Raw genomic sequence first — 22430 nt, 5'->3', positions numbered from 1 at the left:
TGTTGCAAACGGTAAGATTTCATTCTTTTTTGTGGTTGAGTAAGATTCTATTGTATATATACCACATCTTTATCCATTCATCAGCTGATGAACATCTGGGCCCTTTCCATAATTTGGCTATTGCAGATAATGCTGCTATAAACCATCAGGGTGCATGTACCCCTTTGAATCAGTATTTTTGTATCCTTTCGGTAAATACCTAGTAGTGCAATTGCTGGATTGTACGGTAGTTGTATTTTTAACTTATTGAGAACCTTCCATAGGGTTTTCCAGAGTGGCTGTACCAGTTTGCCTTCCCACCAGCAGATGTTTCAGGGACATTTAAATATCCTTGTATAACTTTACATTTTCTTAAATCCCATACTGAAGTGGAAGATACACTGTATCTTTGTTTGTTTGTTTTACTATTGTATTCTTTTATCAGAAAAGAAGTGAGGCAGTCAGCATGTGACTTGTTCCTAGTGAATCTCTAGATATGTATCTAGGGTCAGAGAGCTATATATTTCCCAGATGCAAACCATATCCTAAAAATTATATTTTATAGATTTATCGGGTGTCAAGATCAAAGTCTTCCCTGTATCACTTATGAAATTCACCCTCCAACCCTTTGGAAAAGCAGAACAGGTTTCCTGCCTCTCCAGTTTTCTAAATTTTTTTCTGGGTCTCTGTTATTTCTCAAAGACAGTCCGTTCCTTTGAGCCAACTGTGTTTCTGGGTCCCATCCCCTGGGTCTTTAGGAATCCTTCCATTCTCAGCATGAGCTTGGACAGAACACTTCTGGGTAGCTGTCAGGACGGCGGCTTCTGCTCAGTGGAGAGTGAACAAAAATTCCAACAATCCAGTCTCTGCTTGCATGGCGAGCTAGTTCTACAGAATTATTGTGACAGTTCTTCTGTTTCTGACTTTTCCAAGTCTCTTGGCTTCCAGAATTTTCCTGCCTCGCTGTTATCTCAGGCTCCTTGTCCACCTATTTTTAGCTCTCAGATTTCACATCCTGCTTTCTCCATTTCAGTTTGATCATGTTAATCTTATTTTCTGCCTCAGCGAATTAAAATTGGACTACTTCCATTTTTTCCCCTAAACCCAAGAGCTTCATTCAGGAAGTGACCTGAGTAGAGTTTTGTTTCTGCTTTTATTAAAGTAACATTCCAACTCTTTGTTCACAGCCTCACCTGCTGCTCCCCTTTCTCTTGACTGATTTTTCTCCTAATGCCTGTGAGAAGTGAGTAGCTACCTTAAATGTGGGAAGTGCTGTGCTTTACTGAAACTCAGAAAATTCTCTGATTCCCACCCCCCCCCCCGCCAGCTTTCTGTTAACACTCTATCGTAATTGCCTAAATTTGTCAATTACCTTGTTTCTTAGAAAGATCACAGATTTGATTCACACTGGATGTAGCAAGAGTAAATCTGTCATCTTCACTGAAGGCACCTGTCCCTCTGCTGCTGCCATTATTGCTCTAAGACTCCTGGCCACATGGAAAGGTCTGTACTCCAGAATCAAATGGCATTCCTGGCTCTACCACTGACTAGCTGAATGAGGTTTGGCAATTTAAGTTCTCTGAGCCTCGATTTCATAATCTGTATAATAGCAATTTAAAAAAAAGATTTTCCTCCAGGAGCACCTGGGTGGTACTGTCAGTTAAGTGTCTAACTCTTGGTTTTTGCTCAGGTTGTGATCTCAGGGTCGTGAAATTGAGCCCCACATTGGGCTCCATGCTCAGCACAGAGTCTGCTAGAGATTCTCTCTCTCCCTTTTCCTCTGCGCCTCCTGCTTATGCTCTCTCTCACTCTCTGAAATAAATAAATCTCTCTCTCTCTTTAAAAAATTTACCTGTAGGTTTGCAGCAATGCTTAAATGAGATATTATAATGCAAAGCGCCTTGAACAGTTACTTAGAATTATTTTTTCCTGCTCTATAATAGCACTAATTTAACAACTGTGGAATAAGGGAAAGTTGTGAAACCTTTTTTTTTTAAAGGCTTGGTTACTGCACCTGGACCTGGAAGACTCGTTTTTCTAGGTGAAGAAATATTTCCCCTGGGTGAAGGTTTCATAATCACCGCCAAGCTGGCCCGAGTGCTGCCATTTAAAGTGGCTCCTCTCTTTTATCTCTCATACACCTGCACCCTGGGAACGAGGACACCGATCCAGCTCCTGGGACACGACAGGGTAATCACCGAAGTCTCCTCGAATTCTGTGTTGCCATGATCCCATGGTTTTGGATGCGCAGAGCGTGACATGGACACTCTTTGAATTGCATACCATGAAGAGTCATTTTTGTTTCCCTGGGACCTCAACTGAGTTTAGAACAGGTAAGTGAAAGGGAAGGAGGCACATGGCGAAGTCGGCCATAGAACCACCGTTCAACATGGTCATCCGAGAAGTAGAGAGGGAGCCTTCTTAAGCTTTCTCAAGCCAGATCAGGTGAGTTAACCTGTGGAGTGGAGTGGAGGGTAGTCTTATACTTTAAGAAAAACAGCCTCGGAAGGTAAACTTTATCAGAAAAAAATGAATTCCGGGAAGACAAGGGCAAAGCAGTTTATTTACGAAGGGAAAATGTTACCCAAGTAGAGAGACACTGTCTGGGAATATGAGCTTGAAATTTAAAAAAAGGGAGAGGTAACTGACTTTCAATGAAGTCCTGTCTGGAAAACATGTAAGTACCACTACTACCCCCGTGATTCCTAAATCTAGACTTCTTTGGTCCCTGTAAAATTATAACACCTTTAGTGTATCTTTAACAGCTTTTTTAGGAACATATTAACCAAATGTGCAAGTTCTGATCTGGCCATAAAATACTAGGAGAACTATAATTCTCTAGGATTAATGAATAACGTTTGTTTATTTGATTTACTTTATAAAATCATTCTAAAATCTGTTTACATATCTGTCCTCTCCAGGGTGAAATTTATAGTGGTTCAGCAGATTGTTTACTGTTTCTTCTTCTTCTACTACTACTACTACTTCTTCTTCTTTTTTTTTTTTTTTCCCATCTTTCCTGCTCAGTGCCCAACCCAAGTTCAAAGGCTGATGAGAGAGAAAAACTCATGAAGAGGTTTTACTCTAGGGAAAGTTGTTCAGTGGATGGGATCTTGGTGCATAGGGAAGGATGTTAGGCTCTTCCTGGCTCCTTCTCAGCCTCGCTGCTCTAACTGCTGCTCAGTCCACCACTGAGGATCTGGCCAAGACATTTTTGGAGAAGTTTAACTATGAAGCCGAAGAACTGTCTTATCAAAATTCACTTGCTTCTTGGAATTATAACACCAATATTACCGACGAGAATATCCAAAAGATGGTGAGTTTCCGTGGCTATGTAGGGGTATTTGTTGCTTCTTAAAGGTTAGATTACTGCCTGTGCTACTGAAAAGGGAAAGCCAAGAAATGCTCTGAGTTGTGAGATTGGATGTTTGCCTCAGTAATTCTGATTCTGGAGTCCCAGATGACTAAACTTAATTGACCCTGGGACTCATTTGGAAGCTGTTACAAAATAATTCACTGGTCTCAGTCCAGATTCTTAGAAACAAGTGAACATGCTTTATAAAGTTACCACCATAATTCTCATCATAATCAGGGTTTCAAAGCATTTCACGGAAATGCCATAAGTTATTGAGTTAATAATTTTCCCAAGCCTACAATGTCAACAGGAATATCTGAAGACTCTCTAAAATAATATATTAACTGGAAAATGCAATTGGAGGCTTAGTGAAAAAGCTAGCTAGTAATTAAAGTAACCATGGGTCTGGACACTGGATTTGGGAATTCCTTCCTTCATTGTCACGGAGCTCTAAGGGACTTCCAAAGGTCACAGAATCCATCCAGAGCCCTTGCAGAAAAACCATAATCCAGCCAGTTTTGACAAATCTCAGAATGCTCTGACAAAGCAAGATGCTTTGACAAGTGCGAGGATTTAGGAATTGCTTCTCTCACTGATCGCAAAGCAGTGTCCATACACATTGGGGCTGGAAATGGAGCAACATTATTTTAGAAAAGATTTTGTATCACTTGTATGGCAGTACGTTCCTTCACAAATGTAGTTGAGATATTTTTTCAAATGCTGAGTAGGTTGCATGTTTAAATTACTGCCACTCACGGGACAGATCATACCTGAGACATACCACCTCATTTAAAATTCCCCAAGAGAAGGTTTGCCATTTTTCTAACGCTCAAGGAAATCCTGGAGATTTTGACAGCCCAGTGTTGTCATAGGAGATCATTTGTTTCTTGTCTCCTCTTTTGGTCTTACCTCTCTCCCTCTCTTTATTGTTGCTTTTCCCTCGCTTTTTATTTGACCTCTCTCGGAGGTGCGTAAAGTATACTCTGTATTGGCTTTCATTCTCAGCTGGATGGTCCTGTAGGTGCTGGGGAAGGTGTACCGGCTTCATGCCTGAGGGCTCTGGAGTCAGACTGCTGAGGTCCAGATCCTGGCCCTGGCACTTTACAGCTGGGTGAGCTTCAGCGGGTCAGTTAATGTCTCTGCACCTTCAGGAGCTCACCTGTGTAGAAGAGCATCCCGCTCCTGTCTGCCTTGGAGTGTGGCCGTGAAGCCCGAATTCATACTGAGAGCCCCCAGAGTGGTGCTCGATGCTTGTGAGCCTGGGAGAACAGCACAGTCCTATTGCTCTAAGCACGGGAGGGAGTTCTAGCTGCCCAAGAGACAGGTAACAGTTCTGCCGAGCGCCCTCTGCTGAGAAGGCACGTTACGGAAGGAGATAGAGCCATGGTTGTTGATAGCTTCTCTGATCATTGAAGGTTATTACTTTTGAATTGCAGTGGCCGATGAGAGCCAAGGCCAGAGAGGAAAGGGCATAAATCATGAAGTGTGGCCAAACTGCAGAAAGCATGGACCCTTGAAAGGAAAGTGAAATTATTAGAATGCAAAAAAGGAAGCAGGAGACCACCAGCGACGCCCAGCGAGGGCGGTCCTGGGGTCAGGAACGGCTGCTGCCGGCTGCTGCTGCTTGGTGCACGCCAGGCACCTGGCTAAAAGAGCGTGGGGGTAATTTTGGCTAACTCTTGCGGTTTGGCGCAACTTCGTGAAGTTTTAGATCTAGTTATAGGACCTGGGCGATAAGATGAGGATTTTTTCCTTTGCTTTTACTATAGAGAGCTTTTAATGACAGCTTTGCTGAGATATAATTTATGCATCATAAACTTCAATTCAAAGTATGTGATTCAGTGCTTTTTAATATATTTATAGAATTGTACAAGCTTTGCCACCATCTAATTTTAGCACATTTTCATCACTCCAGAAAGAAACCATATGCCTGTCAGTCATCACTCTTCTCCCAGCTCCTAGCCCCTAGCCCTAAGCAACCACCGGTCCACTTTCTGTCTCCATAGGTTTGCCTATTTTGAACATTTCATATAAACAGAATCGTATAACACATGGTCTCTTGTGATTGGCTTCTTTCTCTGTGCATGGTGCAGCATGTGACATTACTTCATTCCTTTTGGTTGCCAAATTACTTTCCGTCATATGATTTTTCTTTATTTTTTATTGTAAAAATTTTCAAGCATGAGTAAAAGAAGAGAGATGAGTACATTGAATCTCCTCATACCCATTGCCCAGTTTACAAATTATTAACACTTTGGCCAGTCTTTTTTTTTTTTTTCTACCCAACCCCACACTTACTGGATTATTTTGAAGGAAATCCAAAACATGATATAGTTTTATGTGTATATTTCATCTTTTTTTTTAAAGATTTTATTTATTCACTTGATAGAGAGAAATCACAAGCAGATGGAGAGGCAGACAGAGAGAGAGAGGGGAGGCAGGCTCCCTGCTGAGATCCTGAGATCATGACCGGAGCCGAAGGCAGCGGCTCAACCCACTGAGCCACCCAGGTGCCCCTATTTCATCTTTTTTTAAAAAGTATTTTTTAAAACAACCTTAATAACAGTACCATGCTGAAAACTTAACAATAACTCCTCAGTATCATCAATTATCTGGTCATCATTCAAATGCTCCCTACCGTCTCATTTTATTTCTTTTTCAATTTCAGCTGCTGTTTTGTTTGAATCAAGATCTAACAAGGGCCTCTCCTTCCAATCATTTTGAAGGATGTACTTTAGCTCTCTGTTAATCTACAGAGTCCCTCCCTCACTTTTTTTTTTTTTTTTGCAATTTATTTGCCTAAGAATTAAACTTTGGGTGTCGTAGAAACTCATACTTTCTGGACTTGCTGATTGTGCCCCCTAAATGTTGCTTAACATGCTCTTTTGTCGCCCGCATTTCCTGTAAATGTATAGATCTAGGGCAGAGGGCAGAGCAGTTTTTCTGTAAAAGGTCAGATAGTAAGTATCTCAGGCTTTGTGGGCCCTCTGGCCTCTCTTCAACTCTGCCATTGTAACGCGAAAACAACCATAGACATAGAGTGCGATTATGTTGCAATTAAACTTTATTTACAAAATCAGATGGTGGGCAGAGCCCTGATCTATAGATTTGATTAGACCCGGGTTTTACCCCTGAGTTACTTAACAGGTGTGGAAATTGAATTCCAGTACTAGCATGGTGCAGGAATATTGAGGCAAGAAGTGAACAAAAAACTAGTTCAGGTCCCGAGAGCTCTGGAAAAAAGAATAGCTTGGGATGGAACAGTATGTCCTAGGGGGTCGGAATTCAAGGTGACATTATGTAATTTTTTGGGGGGGGATTTAAAGTATAACATTTATGATAGTGATAAAATAAAACCGGTATCTTCAAAATAACTCTATGTCGTATAATTAAAAAACGTCTAAGACTGGGTCCTTTTGGGGATTGTGAGTTGTTTCCAGAGGAGACTGAGAACAAAATTATTGCTATAGTTTGGTATCAAAGTTTTACCAGAAATTTTGCTTGACAGTAAATCACCCTGGATTGGGTGAAGAAGGATAGGGATTTAGAGGTAATTTGTGAATTGACAGAGGAGTCCGTGCCATAGACCCAACTCTTCTTCTTTTTTTTGTTTTTTAATTTTTTATGGTTTTTTTTTTAAAGATCTTATTTATTTGACAGAGAGACATCAGAAGTAGGCAGAGCAGCAGGCAGAGAGAGAAGAGGAAGCAGGCTCCCCACTGAGCAGAGAGCCTGATGTGGGGCTCGATCCCAGGACCCTGAGATCATGACCTGAGCTGAAGGCAGAGGCTTAACCCACTGAGCCACCCAGGTGCCCCAGACCAAACTCTTCTTTCCATAGCTCGCTACTTCCCACTCATGTGTTACAGAGAACATAATGCGTTGAATATCATCTAGAGTCAATGAGTCAATGGTTAAAAGTGTTCACTTCGGAGGTAAACATATCTGGGATGGCACCCTGGTTCTTTCAAATCACTAGCTGTGTGACCTACCGGACCCCGTGCCTCAGTTTCCTCATTTGTGAAGTGAAGACTGTCACAACTACCTCACAAGATTGCTTGCGAAGATTAATTGAGAAGTAGTTCCTGAGGGGTTGTATGTACTCAATAGAGAAATCATTTTCCATTTTTACTGCCATTATTTTCATCTCTTGTCTGATTCCATTGTTGTCATGTCCACACACGATTCCCATCATGTCCTGTGCCTGCTTGGAGCCCCTAAGCGATTCCCTAGTATTCAAAGGATAATAGTCAAATTCTTTGGCCTGGAAAATGCAGTTGTGCCTGGAGTCCTGCCTTTGGGATTGGTACTAATTATTTATTGTGTTAAAAATTACCACAAGCTTAGCAGCTTAAAATAACACACATTGATCATCCCACAGCCTTTGTGGGTCAGGAGCCCAGACATTGCTTACCTGCGTCTTCCATTTCTGAGTCTTCTAAGGTTGTCATCAAGGTCCTGGCTAGTGCCGTGGTCTCAGCTGAGGTTTGACTGGGGATGAATCCACTTCCAAGCTAATGTGGTTAGTGGTAAGCCTTCAGATCCTTGGGTACTGTGGGACTGAGGTACTTAGTTTCTTACAGGATATCAGGTAGAGGCCATCCTCAATTCCTCCACACATGGCTGGGGAGACCATAGTGTTGTTCACAGCATGGCATCTTGCTACATCAGAGTCAGCAAGGGAGTCAGAGTTTTAGCAAGATAAGAATTAGAATCTTATATAACATAGATAGGTACATGATGTCACCTTTGATGCATGCTACTGGTTAGAAGCAAGTCATAGCTCCTGCTCACCCTTAAGGGGAAGGAAATCACACAACTGTGTACCACTGAGGGGTGAGGACCATGGGATCCATCTCAGAGTTTGTGTACTGCAGGAGCCAGGAGCCAGATGCTGTCATGGCCATAACCACGATTTACCGCTCTCAGCACCCTTATGCACTTATGAATAATGGAGACAGAATGACTTTCTATCTCATGCAAGTAGGAAAATCAAATGAAGTAAATTATTCTGCAAAGTACTCTACATCCACCCAACTCCTACCTACTTTAGGGTCTTCTCCATGAGTGCTTGGCCAAATCTAGTTGCCTACATGAGTCTTTCTTTTCCTATAGCAGAAACTGCTTGGCCACTGCAAGTTAATACATGATCATATGCTGTTATATTTCATTAATGAAACATTCATGCTGCATACCTTATCTTTCTGATAAAACTATAGTAACTTAAGGGCAAAGTACTTTTTTCTATAAATTATAAAATAGCTAACTTTTTAAATGTTTAATTTGTATCAGATACTGTGATAAACATTTTATTATTTGTTAATTCTTCTCATCCTTACATCAACTCTTTGAGGTAAGTCCTCATTTTACAGATAAAGTAACTGGCTCAGAGAAGGTAAGTAATTTGCCTAAAGCACACAGCTACTTAGAGGTATGTGACTTCAAGAATGGAGATCTGACTTGTCTTATATGCTACCTCTTTTATATAGTCTAGAGAAATACAATGTACAAAGTAATTGTTCATTTTCATCTTTGGTAAATGAAAATGAGTTTGTACATTGAGAAAACATTATTCTAGAAGAGTCTGGAGAAGTCCACTTGCCTATACTGATGTCCAAGTTGGGGGGGGAAGTGAGTTCTGGCATCATCACCTGCTTGTTGGTTTCTTTTGTGTTAGAAAATCACCGTGCCTACCAAAAGGCCATATTCTGAGCAACCTTCTTTGGGGAATGTAAGTTAAGATCAGACTCTCTGGTAAGTCATGGCACCATGGAGTTCACTGCAAACTGTTTCTCATTTCTTATCATTCCCATTGTCACGAGGGGCTGTATTCCCATTAAGTTTGCTCTGAACTTTACTGCCCCCCCCCCTTTGGAGCATTCATCCTCGAATCCTTGATTAACTCACAATGCTAAGGCATAAATTCCAGGGACCCACAGTGTGAATTATCTGTGAGAATTCATTTCCAGTTCAGGGTTTAGGACCCTTGGGAAAACTAGGCACTGGGCCAGAAAGAGAGAGGGACCAAGAATGGCCTGGTCACTCATGACCTAAGCCTTGACCTTCAGCAAAGTAGAGAACTAAACCACTCAGGAAATACTAGATTTTCCACCAGATGTTTTCTGGACAGTATCTTCTGTTCTCTCTGTTCAAGCAGTGCCATTCTGACTTCAACTTTATTTTTTGTCATTTCAGAATATTGCTGGGGCCAAGTGGTCTGCCTTTTATGAAGAAGAGTCCCAGCATGCCAAAACCTACCCACTAGAAGAAATACAGGACCCTATAATCAAGCGTCAGTTGCGGGCCCTTCAGCAGAGTGGGTCATCCGTGCTCTCAGCAGACAAGCGTGAACGAGTATGTGAACATTCTAGCACTGACCCCAAGAGCTGAAATATTTGGGAAACATTAAGCATTAATATCCCCATGGCTTCTTCCTTTATCTGCAAAGACAGTAATGCTGGCATTAGAAAGAGCTCTGTGCCTGGGTAGGGTGACCACAAAATTTGTCATCCAAACTGGAATCCTTTTGCAAGTGAAAGAAGTCACTGGTAATAATTATGTTAGATCACAGAGTTAAACGGGTGTTGTCTGGGCACGGTGTTATATAAGTATGTTGTATACAGACGTCACCTTCCTGAGGACCAGGTGGCCTGAAGGATGTGCTTAGTCTATGTCAGTCGTGCTCAGCCAGGGGAGATTTTGTCCCCCGGGGACATTGGATGATATGTGGAGACCCTTTTGGTTGTATAACTGGGGGAGGGGACCAGCTATCAGCATCTGGTGGGTAGAGGCCAGGGATGCTGCTAACCAGTCTGCAATGCACAAGAGAACTCCCAATGACAAAAAATTACGTGGTCCAAAATGTTAATAGTGCCAAGTTGAAAGAGTCCCGTATGTGGTCCAATTCCTTCCCCGTTTCGTTCTTGACTCTTCTCTGTAACGTCTTCAAAAAGGGGCTAAGAGCCTCAGCTCAAACTGGTTTAGAGGTGGGTGATTCGTCTCTTTCTAAGGCATCCATTCCATATGTGCGTCCCCCTCATTGAGGGAGATACTCCCTCCATCAAGCATTAAGTGCTTTACCTCCACTTTGTTCTGCCTTCTGGATCCAAATTGCTCTTTCCTAAAATAGTTTTTAAATAAATGAAGGTACCTATTCTTTAAAAAAGATTTTATTTCTTTGTCAGAGAGAGAGAGCACAAGCAGGGGGAGCACAGGCAGAGGGAGAAGCAGGCTCCCCACTGAGCAAGGGAACCGATGTGGGACTTGATCCCAGGACATTGGGCTCATGACCTGAGCCAAAGGCAGACAGACGCTAAACCGACTGAGCTACCCAGGTGCCCCAGCTATTTTTTTTTTTTTAAACTAGTCGTGTCCTTTTTTTTTTTTTCTTTAAATCTAGGCTAACTAGATTAAATTCACTCTGTCAATTTCCTTCTATACAATGGTTTCAAGTTTCCTAACCAGTCCTAGTCCTAGCTGCTGTCTTCATTTTGTCAGTAACCTTGAACTAAACACCACACTCTGAGTTGGTTCCCGTCTGCATGAAGGCGAGCAGGAATACGACATTCTGCACCCTGTGCCCTACATCTGTTAAGATGGTCTAGGACTATACCAGGTTTTTGTTGCTTTGGGTTGGGTTTTTAGGCAGATTCGATGTTGGCTCCTATCAGCATCACTGTCGATGAAGTTCTCCAGATCTCTTCCTCTGATGTTGCTCTAAAATAATAGCTTTCAAGATTCTATTTTTCAATAGGTAGTTTGTTCAAATTTAAGGAAGCCTGTATTTGCCCTGTTAAAATAACTTCTCTCATCCCATCTCTCTAGCCTGGGAGCCAGCAAATTTTTTTTTCTGTAGAAGGAAAGATAGTAAATATCTTGGGTTTTGTGGGCCATATATTGTCTGTCACAATGAGTTAACTCTGCTGTTGCAGCAGGAAATCAGCATAGCTAATACATAAACAAATGAGTGTGGCTGTGTTCCAATAAAACTTTACAGAAACAGGCAGCAGACGGTATTTGGTCTGCAGATCATAGTTACAGACCCCTGATCTAACCTACTAAAATATTTTTATCTAAAATATTTGACTATTTAAAATCAAAGTCTTCTTTCTCAGTTGCTTGTCCTCTGGAACTCTGTTGTAAGCTCTGTCTATTAAAAGAAAAAATTCATGATAAGGACAAAGATAAACCATATGGCACATATCTTCCTACAAGTTGATAGCTGTTATTCCACATTCTTTGGATTCAATTATCCAACTGGTTATTAATCCACTCTATCTTATCTACTCCATGCTTCCCCGTGTTTTTCACAAAGACATCACCTGAAACCTTGCTTGTTAGTATTTTACAGTCTAGACAGCTAGATGGAACCTAGAACCTGTATTTTTATAAGATCCCAGGTAATTCTAATGTGCAGCCAAAGTTGAAAACCACTGAAATGCCTGTAAAAGCTTGGAGTGTTTGGGAAGAGAGGAGACTCAAGGATGCATGAGTTCAAAGGAGAGGAAAGAGGGGAGATTGAAAAAGCAGGTAGACCAAGAGACCAGGAGGAATCATGGTAAGGAATTTGGATTGATTCCTTTGGACTATGGGACCTTGTTGAAGTTTTAAGCATGGGATCGATTTCACGTTTTAGAATAATGATTCTTGTAGCAGAGTGAAAGAATAATGGAAGAGGGAAATAGGAGAAAGGAAACAGAGCCTTTCATCGAGAGCTTCTTAAATCAAATGTGGAAGAGAAGCAGGTCCTCCCCTCTCTTCCCCTCCCCTCCCCTTCCCTTCCCTTTTCTCCCTCTCTTACTCCCTTTCTTCTTTTATTACCAATCCATTGCAGATCAATACTTGGTTAACTTCATTGCTCTCATGCCTAGGTGTCATGGAAATATCAAATTGTTCTTAAAGTTTATAAACATTTATTCTCTTTAAAAAAATCTATTCTCTTGATTCCTGTACTTATCACAGAATAGAAACAAATCATTTACTGTCTTGCTCTGGTCCACAGACCATACTTTGAGTAGCACTGCTTAACCCTATTACCTTTTCTCTCCTTTACCTACAGGGTAAAGTTCAAACTCTTTAGTGTAGCACAGATGACCCCTCACGACCTGGTCCCCGCTAACCTCTCCATCCATACATCCCCCACTTGCCTCAGTCAGCCTCACTATGCCAGTTTCCTTCAAGGTGTCATCACTTCTGGAAAATGCCTGCTCTTTCCCAACCTCCATCCATCTTTTAGGCTCTGCTTTCTATCTCCTTTTTCTACTGGACCAATTCTCACTTCTCTTCCAAGACACCGTGTTAATGTCCCCTCATCTCTGAAGTCGTCCCTTAATCTCCAAGTTATCCATTTATCCACTCCCCGGGAGACTGCCACATCACTTTTTCATGACAGTTACACCACTTGTCACTTGGTCATGTCATTATGGATTTCATGGCTGCCTCACTGTCCCATGACTGTGGAGTCCTTGAGGGCCAGTGATTTGTTCGCGTCAGTTATCTGAGTGTAGGGCACAGTAGATGTTCAGTAAATGTGTACTCAAAGATTGCTGAACGAAACAACAAATGCCCGTGTCTGCCCATGTGTATCTGAGCAGCGTCCCCAGAACTCTGGTAAATCTGTTTATTTCAGTCACTCCACGTGTATTTATTATGTGTTTCTATCTAAGCTTCCATGTTAGTTGGTGGGGGAATTTAACAGAGATATTCCTACCCCACGTGAAGGAAGAGACTTGGCAAAGATGTGAGCTGCTGTATTTTGAGGCATAAAAAATCACATGGTCTCAAGGACATATTTGCCTTAGCACATTTACCAGTTTAAACATTGTTTATTATATTTAATTTGCAGCTGAACACAATCCTAAATGCCATGAGCACTATCTACAGTACTGGAAAAGCTTGTAACCCAAATAATCCACAGGAGTGTTTATTACTTGAACCAGGTAAGTTATTAATTTTGAGCAAGGATTATGAAATTTAACTTCTTTCCTCTAAGTTTTAAATTTTTTAAATTTATTTGTTTGTTTGCTTATTTGAGGGAGAGAGATAGAGAGAGGATGTGCCTGTGCGTGAGGGTTGGGGGACAAGGGGAGTCTCAAGCAGACTCCGTGCTCAGCTCAGATCCCTGCACGGAGCTCGAGCCCATGACCCCGAGATTATGACCTGAGCCGAAATCAAGAGGTGGACATTTAATGCTTAACTGACTGAGCCAGGCACCCCTTTTAACTCAAAGTTTTAAAACTGAGATTGGCACTGGCTGATAACATGGTGCCTTTCAAAGAGATAATGCAAAGATTAGGTAAGATTCCAAACAGGTCTTTTAACACATAGGTGAACTTTTAACTTTTAACCAAACTTCATGGTAAATTCTGTCACATTCCAAGGAGTTTAATTAAGTTTGCAGCTAAGAGATTTCAAAGGTTTATTTTCTCTGCAGAAATATTTTGAAACTATAACAAGGATGAAGAAATCGATATATTGTGAGATTTCCTTTAATAACCGTATGCCTTCGATGTCTGCTAGCCTTACTTTTAATTCTTTAAAGCTCATATAATTGCGAATAAAAATATTACAAATGCATGTTTATTTCCTGTTTATTATCATATTTCTTTATTGGGTGCTTTGCAATGACAGGTTTGGATGACATAATGGAAAACAGCAAAGACTACAATGAGAGGCTCTGGGCCTGGGAAGGCTGGAGGTCTGAGGTCGGCAAGCAGCTGAGGCCATTATATGAAGAGTATGTGGCCCTGAAAAATGAGATGGCAAGAGCCAACAGTAAGTCTGCCAGCCTGTAGAGGTCCTGCAGCCCGCTCTGGGGCTGGGGGCTATTTCTCATGAGTTACCAAGGCTTCCCTTCAGTAGAAGACGTGTCCCTAAATTAATGTTCATCTGCTGAACAAATTCAGGTTATGTGTCTCAAAGAAGAAACTACTAGGGAGTAAGGTGTGCTGACATTCTACAATTTAGAGAACTCAGAAATGAGACTGAACTACAGGGCGTCAAACAAATCAGTTGTCCAGGAAAGTATCAGGAACCAGAGATAGCCTGGAGATTGAGTAGGGATTCTATTTCTCAGATAGGATGGGAGACAGAGACAATGTCGCTCCTCTAAAATCCTGTCTGGCCACAGTTCATTCTCGAAGGCCATTTGTGTGTTTAACTCAGAGTGGTGTCCCAGAAAGAAAACAAAAATTAGATTAATTAGCCTAGAATTCCATTCTGTTCTGCAGTTGTAATTATAACTCAGATTGTGTAGTCCTAAAACTCTTAACATGGGGCAGAATTTCCGTATCTCCTAACTTATTCTCCTGCCTGAATAATGAGTTGAAGCTACAGCGTTATGAGTAACTTTATGCTTTGGTGATTCACTGCCCCCTGGGGTTGAGTAAGGAAGCATTTTTTTTTTTTTCATCTGTCGTTTCTAAATATCTCCCACTGCCGCTTAAAATGATACCGTCAAGCCATGGGCAAGCTGGAGACAGTAGCTCATCACCACATCCTTCTGTCCAAAGAGTTCTTTCTCTCTTCCTTCTGATCATCCATTGCCAATGTGTATGTAAAAGTAAAAATTATCAGAACATATTTGCAAACGTTATTGGCTAATATTCCAACGCAAGCTTGTGTCTCCCGATGCCAAGATGCTACGTGAAGCCCAGAGAGATGCTCTGTGAAGCCCAGAGAGATGCTCTGTGCAGACGCGTAATTTACAAACACACACAGGCCCACTGTGGCAAGGTCTAAGATGAGTTGAGTTAGATGTGAAAATACAAATCCCTGAACAAAAGGAGGATTTAAAAACACAAATTCAGTCACATGTTTTAAAGCCAAGAATATAAACTCAAGTACGGAGAGGGTAGAGACTGAGGGTTACGGAACTTGTAACGTGCCTTTGCCTCTTACCAGTGGGGTGATCCTGGACAAATGATCCCCCCATCTAAGAACAGCCTGCTAATCTGCATGGCTTCCATGATGTCAATCTGGTAGGGCATTTGTACTTCTTAGATGAGGTCAAGCCTTCAAATTTCTGGCAGAGAGCAAGTGCGTGACAGACACCAGCTAGCGCTATTCATTCCATCCTTTTGAGTTATTCCTTAGAAAGGCAGTATGAATGGGACAGATCTTTGGATTTTTTTAACCTCCCAGCAAGGTTAATCCGTGTATACAGTGCTTCATCTCTTTCTTTCCCTGATGTTCTCTTCCTCCTCCTTCTTCTTCTTCTTCTTCTTTTTTTTTTTTTTTTTTTAAAAAAACAGATTATGAGGACTATGGGGATTATTGGAGAGGAGACTATGAAGAGGAGTGGGCAGATGGCTATAGCTACAGCCGCAACCAGCTGATTGAAGATGTGGAACACACCTTCACACAGGTATCCAAGGAACCATACACAGAGATAGGGCAGTGCGTGAGAAGAAGGGACAATGACCAAAGGCATTCTGGCTTCTTCTTAACACGCTCATCGGCCATTCCTGGGCTTCAGAGCTATGGAATATTAGAGCTTGGAAAGATTTTAAACATGCGCTTATCATATGACTAAAGTATTCCACTCTGATGTGTCTATATGAGAGCAATGAACATAAAGATCCATACAAAGACTCACATATGAATGTTCATAGAAGCATCACTCGTAATGGCCCCAAACTGGGAACAACCTAGTTGTCCTTTAGCTGCTGAGCTGTACCCATGAGATACTAAACAAAGCAAACTTGGATGCATTCATACAATGAAACACTACTCAGTAATAAAAAGAAGGAGCTACTGATACATGCAGTAACATGGAGGAACCTACAAATCATGGTGCGTGAAAGAAGCCAGACAGAAAATGTCATAGACTTTATGAGTTCATTTACATGAAATTTCCAGGATAGACAAAACAATGGTGACAGAAATCAGTTCAGTGATGACCTGGGCTGGGCGTGGGACTAGAATTGACTGCAAATGGGGACAAGACAAGTTTTGGGGATAATGGAAATATTCTAAAAGTGGGTACTAGTGAATAGTGAAGGCTGCCCAACAGTATACATTTACTAAAATTCATGAAACTGTACATTTAAAAATGGGTGAATTTTATCAGATTTAAATGTACTTCAATTTAGAAACAAAGGAAGTAGGTAACATCTTAAAAAGGAACGTTTTTTGCATCCGCTTTCATTTTGGGATTCCTCCCAGGTGTGTTAATTGCTCTATGCCGTGAAGCTAGTCATCATTAATATCTGGGAAGAAGAGAGCCTTTCAAACTCTCCAGTGTATTTGACAGGAGAAGAAATTAGAATTTGGGGAAATTCTACTTGTCTAAAGAGGCTTCTATCTTTAGTGTGGGGGATTGGAAATTGGAGTAGACTATTCTTGGTCTTAAATTTTCTTCCTGGGCTTTTCAGATTAAACCACTGTATGAACATCTTCATGCTTATGTGAGGGCAAAGCTGATGGACGCCTACCCTTCCCGTATCAGCCCAACTGGATGCCTCCCGGCCCATTTGCTTGGTGAGAAACTCCAGGAACTCTTTGCGTACTTCTTGTTCTCTGTTATTTCTTTTTTCTTTTTCTTTCTTTCTTTTTTCTTTTTTTTTCTTTGTTCTCTGTTATTTCTACCAATAAAGTTGTTTTTTTTTTTTTTTTGAATGAGGCCCAACATAAAACTTTTGGAAAATTTTGTGAATGTAGTTGGTAATATTATTGAAATCACATTTTGCGAGGAATTTCTTTAAAAATAAATAAATGAAATTTGAGCATAGGCCCTTATAATTATCTCTACTGAATTTTAATGTTTAAAACATGACATTTTGGAATATTTTTCATGTAGTTATGTTGCACCATTCCTTTGGTGCCAACACTCTGGTCTTGCTATTAGATTGACTTTTTCTAGATCCATCTTGCCTTTTAGGGTCTCTGGCTTTGGAATCCAATTTCGCATTTGTTTGAGATGTTTGAAAAATTACTCAATTAAGTGTTTCACTATAGTATATTGATAAAGGTGAAACTCTGTGACTAGTTAGTAGAGATTCCTCGATGATGATCCCATATGATCTCTCTTGAGTCCAATATTAGGAATTACTAATAGTATAATTTTCAATATTTTGTTTCATGGATGGTGGATTATATAAATCTGTTTCTAATCTATAGTAGCTATGATGTTCCATACAGTTAATAAATAGTGCCTTTGAATTGTAATTCAAAATGGAAGAAACAGGAATAGTCTCATGCTATTTTAAACTTTTAGAGGCGATAGAAGGGAGTGTTGAAAATTATAAATAAGAGAACAGAAAAATAGATAATGAAAAGAAACTAGATTAAACCTATTTACTGATCCTAACTTATGCACTGTGTAAAATCAGGTCTGTGTAAAATCAGAAATCACTTCTGCCTTTGTTATGTATTAACAAAATCTTTTTTTTTTTTTAAATAGGCGATATGTGGGGTCGATTTTGGACAAACCTGTACCCTCTGATGGTCCCCTTTAGACAAAAACCAAACATAGATGTCACTGATGCAATGGTGAACCAGGTAGGAAGAGGCCTTAAAAACCAAATCTAAATCCTCAACTTCATTTCTTTTTCTGCCATTTTTCTCTCCTTATCTTTTGCATATAAAACCACGTGTATAAAAAAGTGTCAAGTTAATTTAAATGTATTTCTTGGGAGGGCCTGGGTGACTCAGTCAGTTAAGCACCTGACTCTTGGTTTCAACTCAGGTCGTGATCTCAGGGTCATGAGATCGAGCTCCAGATCCTTGATTGGCACGGAGTCTGTTTGAGATTCTTTCCCCTTCCCACTCCCTTACCCTCTGGGCCTTTCCGCACTGGTGCACATGCACCTTCTCTCTCTCAAATAAATAATATCTTTTAAAAATAATAAATGTATTTTTAATGTAACTATCTTTTCATGGAAAAGTAATTTACAATGTCAGTGACATCAAGTACCTTGAAAAGTAGGGTGTTGATCTTGCTGAATGATATTAAAAAATGGAGATGACCTGGGTTTTCCATTAAGCAGTAAGGTATGGAATTATCAACTGGTTGGCATTACTCTTTCCAGAGTTAGTTGCCACTAAGTAATCACTCTGTAGTCTCTATGAACAGAAAAAAATATCATTAGAAGATCTTTGCATATTTAAAAAATCATTATTGTTAAAAATATTGTAGGAGTCTTTAAAATAATTTTTAAATTACTTTTTTTGCTACCATCCTTGCATAATTGTTTAAATTTACCCTACCATGGGTGAAATCATGTTATAATTATGTATTTTTCTTTCTTCAGCTAATAGTCTACATTTTTCAGATAACAACGTATTGGTGTACATCTCTTGGCTGTATAAAATGTCTTCAGAGAGCTGCACCATAACTTCCTTTCCTATTTATACATTGTTAGATTTTTCTTTGGTAAGGGTTTTAAACCTGCAAGCAGCCATGCCGTGAACATCTTCACATATATAACATGCTCCTGGGAAAAGGCCACAGCAGAATAAAAACATGAAGCTACAGGGGTCTCCAAACTCCCACAGCTGGGCTAGGTTGGGTTTCACAGCCTGTCTCCAGGGTTGGTACACGCACCCACTCTCCTAAGGCCATCTTCATGACACACTTTTGAGACTGTCCAGACAGGGATGAGGATGGATCCGTGTTGTAGGTGAGGAAACTGAGGCCTGGGTAAATGTCTTGCCCAAAGTCATGAAGACAGTCAGCAGCGACTAAGCTTTGACTTCAGAACTCCTAATATTTCCAATATTTTTCCATTCGCATTTAACAGACGTTAACTGTGCTTACTGGTCTACGCTGTTTTGGTATACAGACATTCCTTCTGCTTGAGAATGCCATACCTACAAATACCAATATTGCCTTTAAAGGGCAATAATAAAAAAAAAAATCCCCAGTTTCACATCCTGTTTCATATCCCTGAGGCAATAGAAGAGAAAAACCAGACTTGTCTGGTCTTTGAGAACAGAGGAAGTTCTCTGGGTCACGAGAAGTGATTGATGAATTATCTGCCAGTTGTACAAACTTAGTTTGCCTCGCAAGGGCCTTATTTCCAAAGAAGTCCTGATCAGCTCCCAGAAGAGTTTGCTGGATGCCAGACACCGACTGCTGCCCTTCTCCAGGTCCAGAACATTCTGAAACTCGAGATTCCCATATGGACTATGAAGCCAAGGCCCAGCTATTTAATTGGCTACTGGGTCACACACAGGCCTTTTGGGCTCCAAAAGTCTGTGACTTGTCTGCCCTTATTGTTTGTGTCTCCCACTAAGCCTAGCACCAGGGCCTCCTTCCTTAAAGGAGCTTGGTCAAGGATTGTTGGCTTGAGTTGAATAGAGTTTTGGGAAAGAGAAGGCCATTGTTGTTTGCTTTTACTTGAAATATAAAGGATTGAGACAAAAACATCACACATAATCTCACAGAGTCTACTGTTAATTTTTTGTGTGTTTCCTCATTAATATCACATTATATAAGAGGTTTATATATTCTACTTTTCACTTAATATCAAATTGTAAAAAACATCAATAAAAAGTCTTTATGAATTGAATTTATTTAGATTTTCCATCCCACGAAGACATCTTTATGTATATAACCATTCTGGTTGTGGTTTCCACTTTTTTCCTCTATTAAAAATCATTTTACATGTTGTGCACCTTAAATTTATGCAGTGTGATATGTCAGATATGTTTCAATATTTTAAAATAATAAACAAAAAACCCATTTAAAATGTAATTCTTTGACCTAACTTCTGAGAATTTCCTAGGTTAGTTCCCTAGAGACAGGATTACTGAGACAAAGAGTGTGAACATTTTGAAAACTTGATATGTCTGTACATGTCGCCAAACTGCCTTCCAGAAAGGTTCTGCCTCTGTACATAGCCAACAGAAAGAATGCTGTTATTTTCGTGCTAGAAGGAAATGCTCTTCTTTTTTTTTTGTTTCTTTCAGAGCTGGGATGCCAGGAGGATTTTCGAGGAGGCTGAGACATTCTTTGTATCTGTTGGCCTTCCCAACATGACTGAAGGGTTCTGGCAAAACTCCATGCTAACGGAGCCAGGCGACAACCGGAAAGTGGTCTGCCACCCCACAGCTTGGGACCTAGGGAAGCGTGACTTCAGGTAGTGAGGGTGACCCTTGCGCAGCTGATACTGAACGGGGAGACAATGGAGGCAAAGATGAGGATGGATTTGGATTTCTTCTCTGCTTCTCTGACCACAGAAGAGATGTGTGAACTCTCCTTAAACGAGGGCTCAGGAGTCCATGAGAGCACATCTGAGCTTTTCCAAGAAAAGGAGATTGTCAGCAGGCCCTCCCTCGAACTTTAGACGGTCTGCCTTATTTGAAACAATATGCACCCATTAGATTTATCTGGTCACGGGAAGGGTGGTGTCCCCGTGAGAAAGATGTGGTGCTCAGATTTATGGAGGATGCGTGTGGGAATCAGGCATCGTTCCTCTCCTCCATGGTGCCCTCTCGTGAATGAGAAAGGACAGGTGAGTAAGTAAGCTGCGACAAAAGACAGAAAGTGGTACGTGTTAGAAGAGAACCACAGAGAACACTTGACAGGAAACTGGAAGAGAACGGACTACACTCGGAAGAGAATGTAGGCTCAGACAGGGCTTTTCAGGTGGCATTTGAATTAGGCTGGACAGACGAAGAGAAGGGTTTGGGTAGACAGAGCTGGGATGAGGTCCCTGGGCTGGGAGAAAAGCAGGATCCAGTGCAGAGAGGCAGGACCGGGTACTGTGTACCAGACCCAACAAGTTGGGCTAGAATAAAGGCCATGTGAAGAAGGGTCTGTGAAATGGCAGAAGGAGCACAGGCTTTTGAATCCCAGGGGTGTCACTTAATGACTAGGCAGCCGGGCCAAGGTATTTAACCTTCTTGGGTTTCATTTTCCGTATCTACAAAGGGGAGTGGTAATTCCCAGGTAGCAGGTTTGTGAGTGTCTTAGGTTGGGTTCCCCAGCTTCAGGAGAAGATTCTGGTATAAAGGCTTCATTGAGGGACAGACATCAGGCAAAAGGGAGTGAGGGAAGCAGGGTGGACTGGGAAAGAGTTAAGTAAGGATGTGGCCTCTGCTGGAGACTTGGCCTCAGCCTGATCCCACGGGGCTCTCTGGACCCCAATTTGCACCATAGTTGGTCACACCTTGAGAAAAGAGGACTGGTCTTTTGTACCCCGACATTAGTCAGTCACTAGCTGCCGACTGCCCCAGAGCGTGGGAGGACCTAATCTCCTGGTTGAGGCACCTGTCATTTAGCCAAAGGCAGTGCACCAGGAAGAAGCTGTTGGCTTTTAACCTCTGTGACTCAGCCAGAATGGGGCATGTGGGGATCTGCCTGGGAGAGCTGGCCTGGGTAGGCCCCCAGCAGCGCCCACTAGAGTAGGGCTTGACAGTCCTGTTCTGGAAAGGGTCAGATAGTAAATAGTTCAGGCTTTGCAGGTCTCTGCTGCAACAACTCAGTTCTGCCCTTGTGGCATCAAAGCAGCCACGGACCGTACGTAAATAAATGTTCCAAGAAAGCCTTATTTATCAAAACACTTCGCTGACACCAGTATAGTGAGGCTGAAAAATGAGGGAGTTAATATAAGTTTCCTAGCCCAGGATATTGGGTACTGTAGACACTGAACACACAGCAGCCCTTCCTGGAATTGTTTCAAAAAAGAATGGAGAAAAACCGGCTTAGAAAAGCAGGTCTTACTGGGCTGTGTATGAAGGCGGCTGAGTTTCTTCTTGAGCACTGGGGGACACTTACAGGGTATTTATCAGGGGGATGGCATGGTCAGAGGGGTAGGAAAATTAATTTGGGAACCTACTGAAATACAGCGGCTGCATTCACTGGAATGGAACTGCTCTGGCCAAGTTGAAAGGACCATAGTCTCATTGCCAAATGCAGTCCTTATCGCATTGGGCAGTGTTTACAGGTTTTCTTCGAAATACCATTTTTTTCATTGGCTTCTGCATTGTCATGCTCTTCTGGACTTCTTCTTCTTCTTTTTTTTTTTTTTTTAAATTTCTTTTCAGCGTAACAGTATTCATTGTTTATGCACCACACCCAGTGCTCCACGCAATCCGTGCCCTCCCCAATACCCACCACCTGGATCCCCCAACCTCCCACCCCCCGCCCCTT

The 22430-nt window shown here is 41.4% G+C and overlaps 1 protein-coding gene across 3 annotated transcripts in view; it reads left to right on the top strand.

Annotated features, from left to right (window-relative positions):
* Nucleotides 1-2057: 2057 nt before the first annotated feature.
* ACE2 (angiotensin converting enzyme 2) overlaps nt 2058-22430 on the top strand; it is a 38191-nt gene continuing 17818 nt past the window's right edge. Inside the window, exons 1-9 of one of the 3 annotated variants that reach the window (XM_004758885.3) lie at nt 2058-2312; nt 3007-3295; nt 9530-9688; nt 13179-13272; nt 13964-14107; nt 15586-15698; nt 16708-16813; nt 17736-17833; nt 20246-20415. In XM_004758885.3, the coding sequence (XP_004758942.1) occupies nt 3110-3295; nt 9530-9688; nt 13179-13272; nt 13964-14107; nt 15586-15698; nt 16708-16813; nt 17736-17833; nt 20246-20415 (1070 nt within the window). In that variant the 5' untranslated portion in view covers nt 2058-2312; nt 3007-3109. Of the gene's footprint in view, nt 2313-3006; nt 3296-9529; nt 9689-13178; nt 13273-13963; nt 14108-15585; nt 15699-16707; nt 16814-17735; nt 17834-20245; nt 20416-22430 lie in introns of those variants that run through there. The other 2 variants (XM_045089200.1, NM_001310190.1) reach the window with 2 other exon arrangements.

The sequence above is a fragment of the Mustela putorius genome, unplaced genomic scaffold (assembly GCF_011764305.1).
Source record: "Mustela putorius furo isolate JIRA1106 unplaced genomic scaffold, ASM1176430v1.1 tig00003836_pilon_pilon_pilon, whole genome shotgun sequence".
Lineage (NCBI taxonomy): Eukaryota > Metazoa > Chordata > Mammalia > Carnivora > Mustelidae > Mustela > Mustela putorius.
This window is presented reverse-complemented; position numbering and strand designations above follow the sequence as displayed.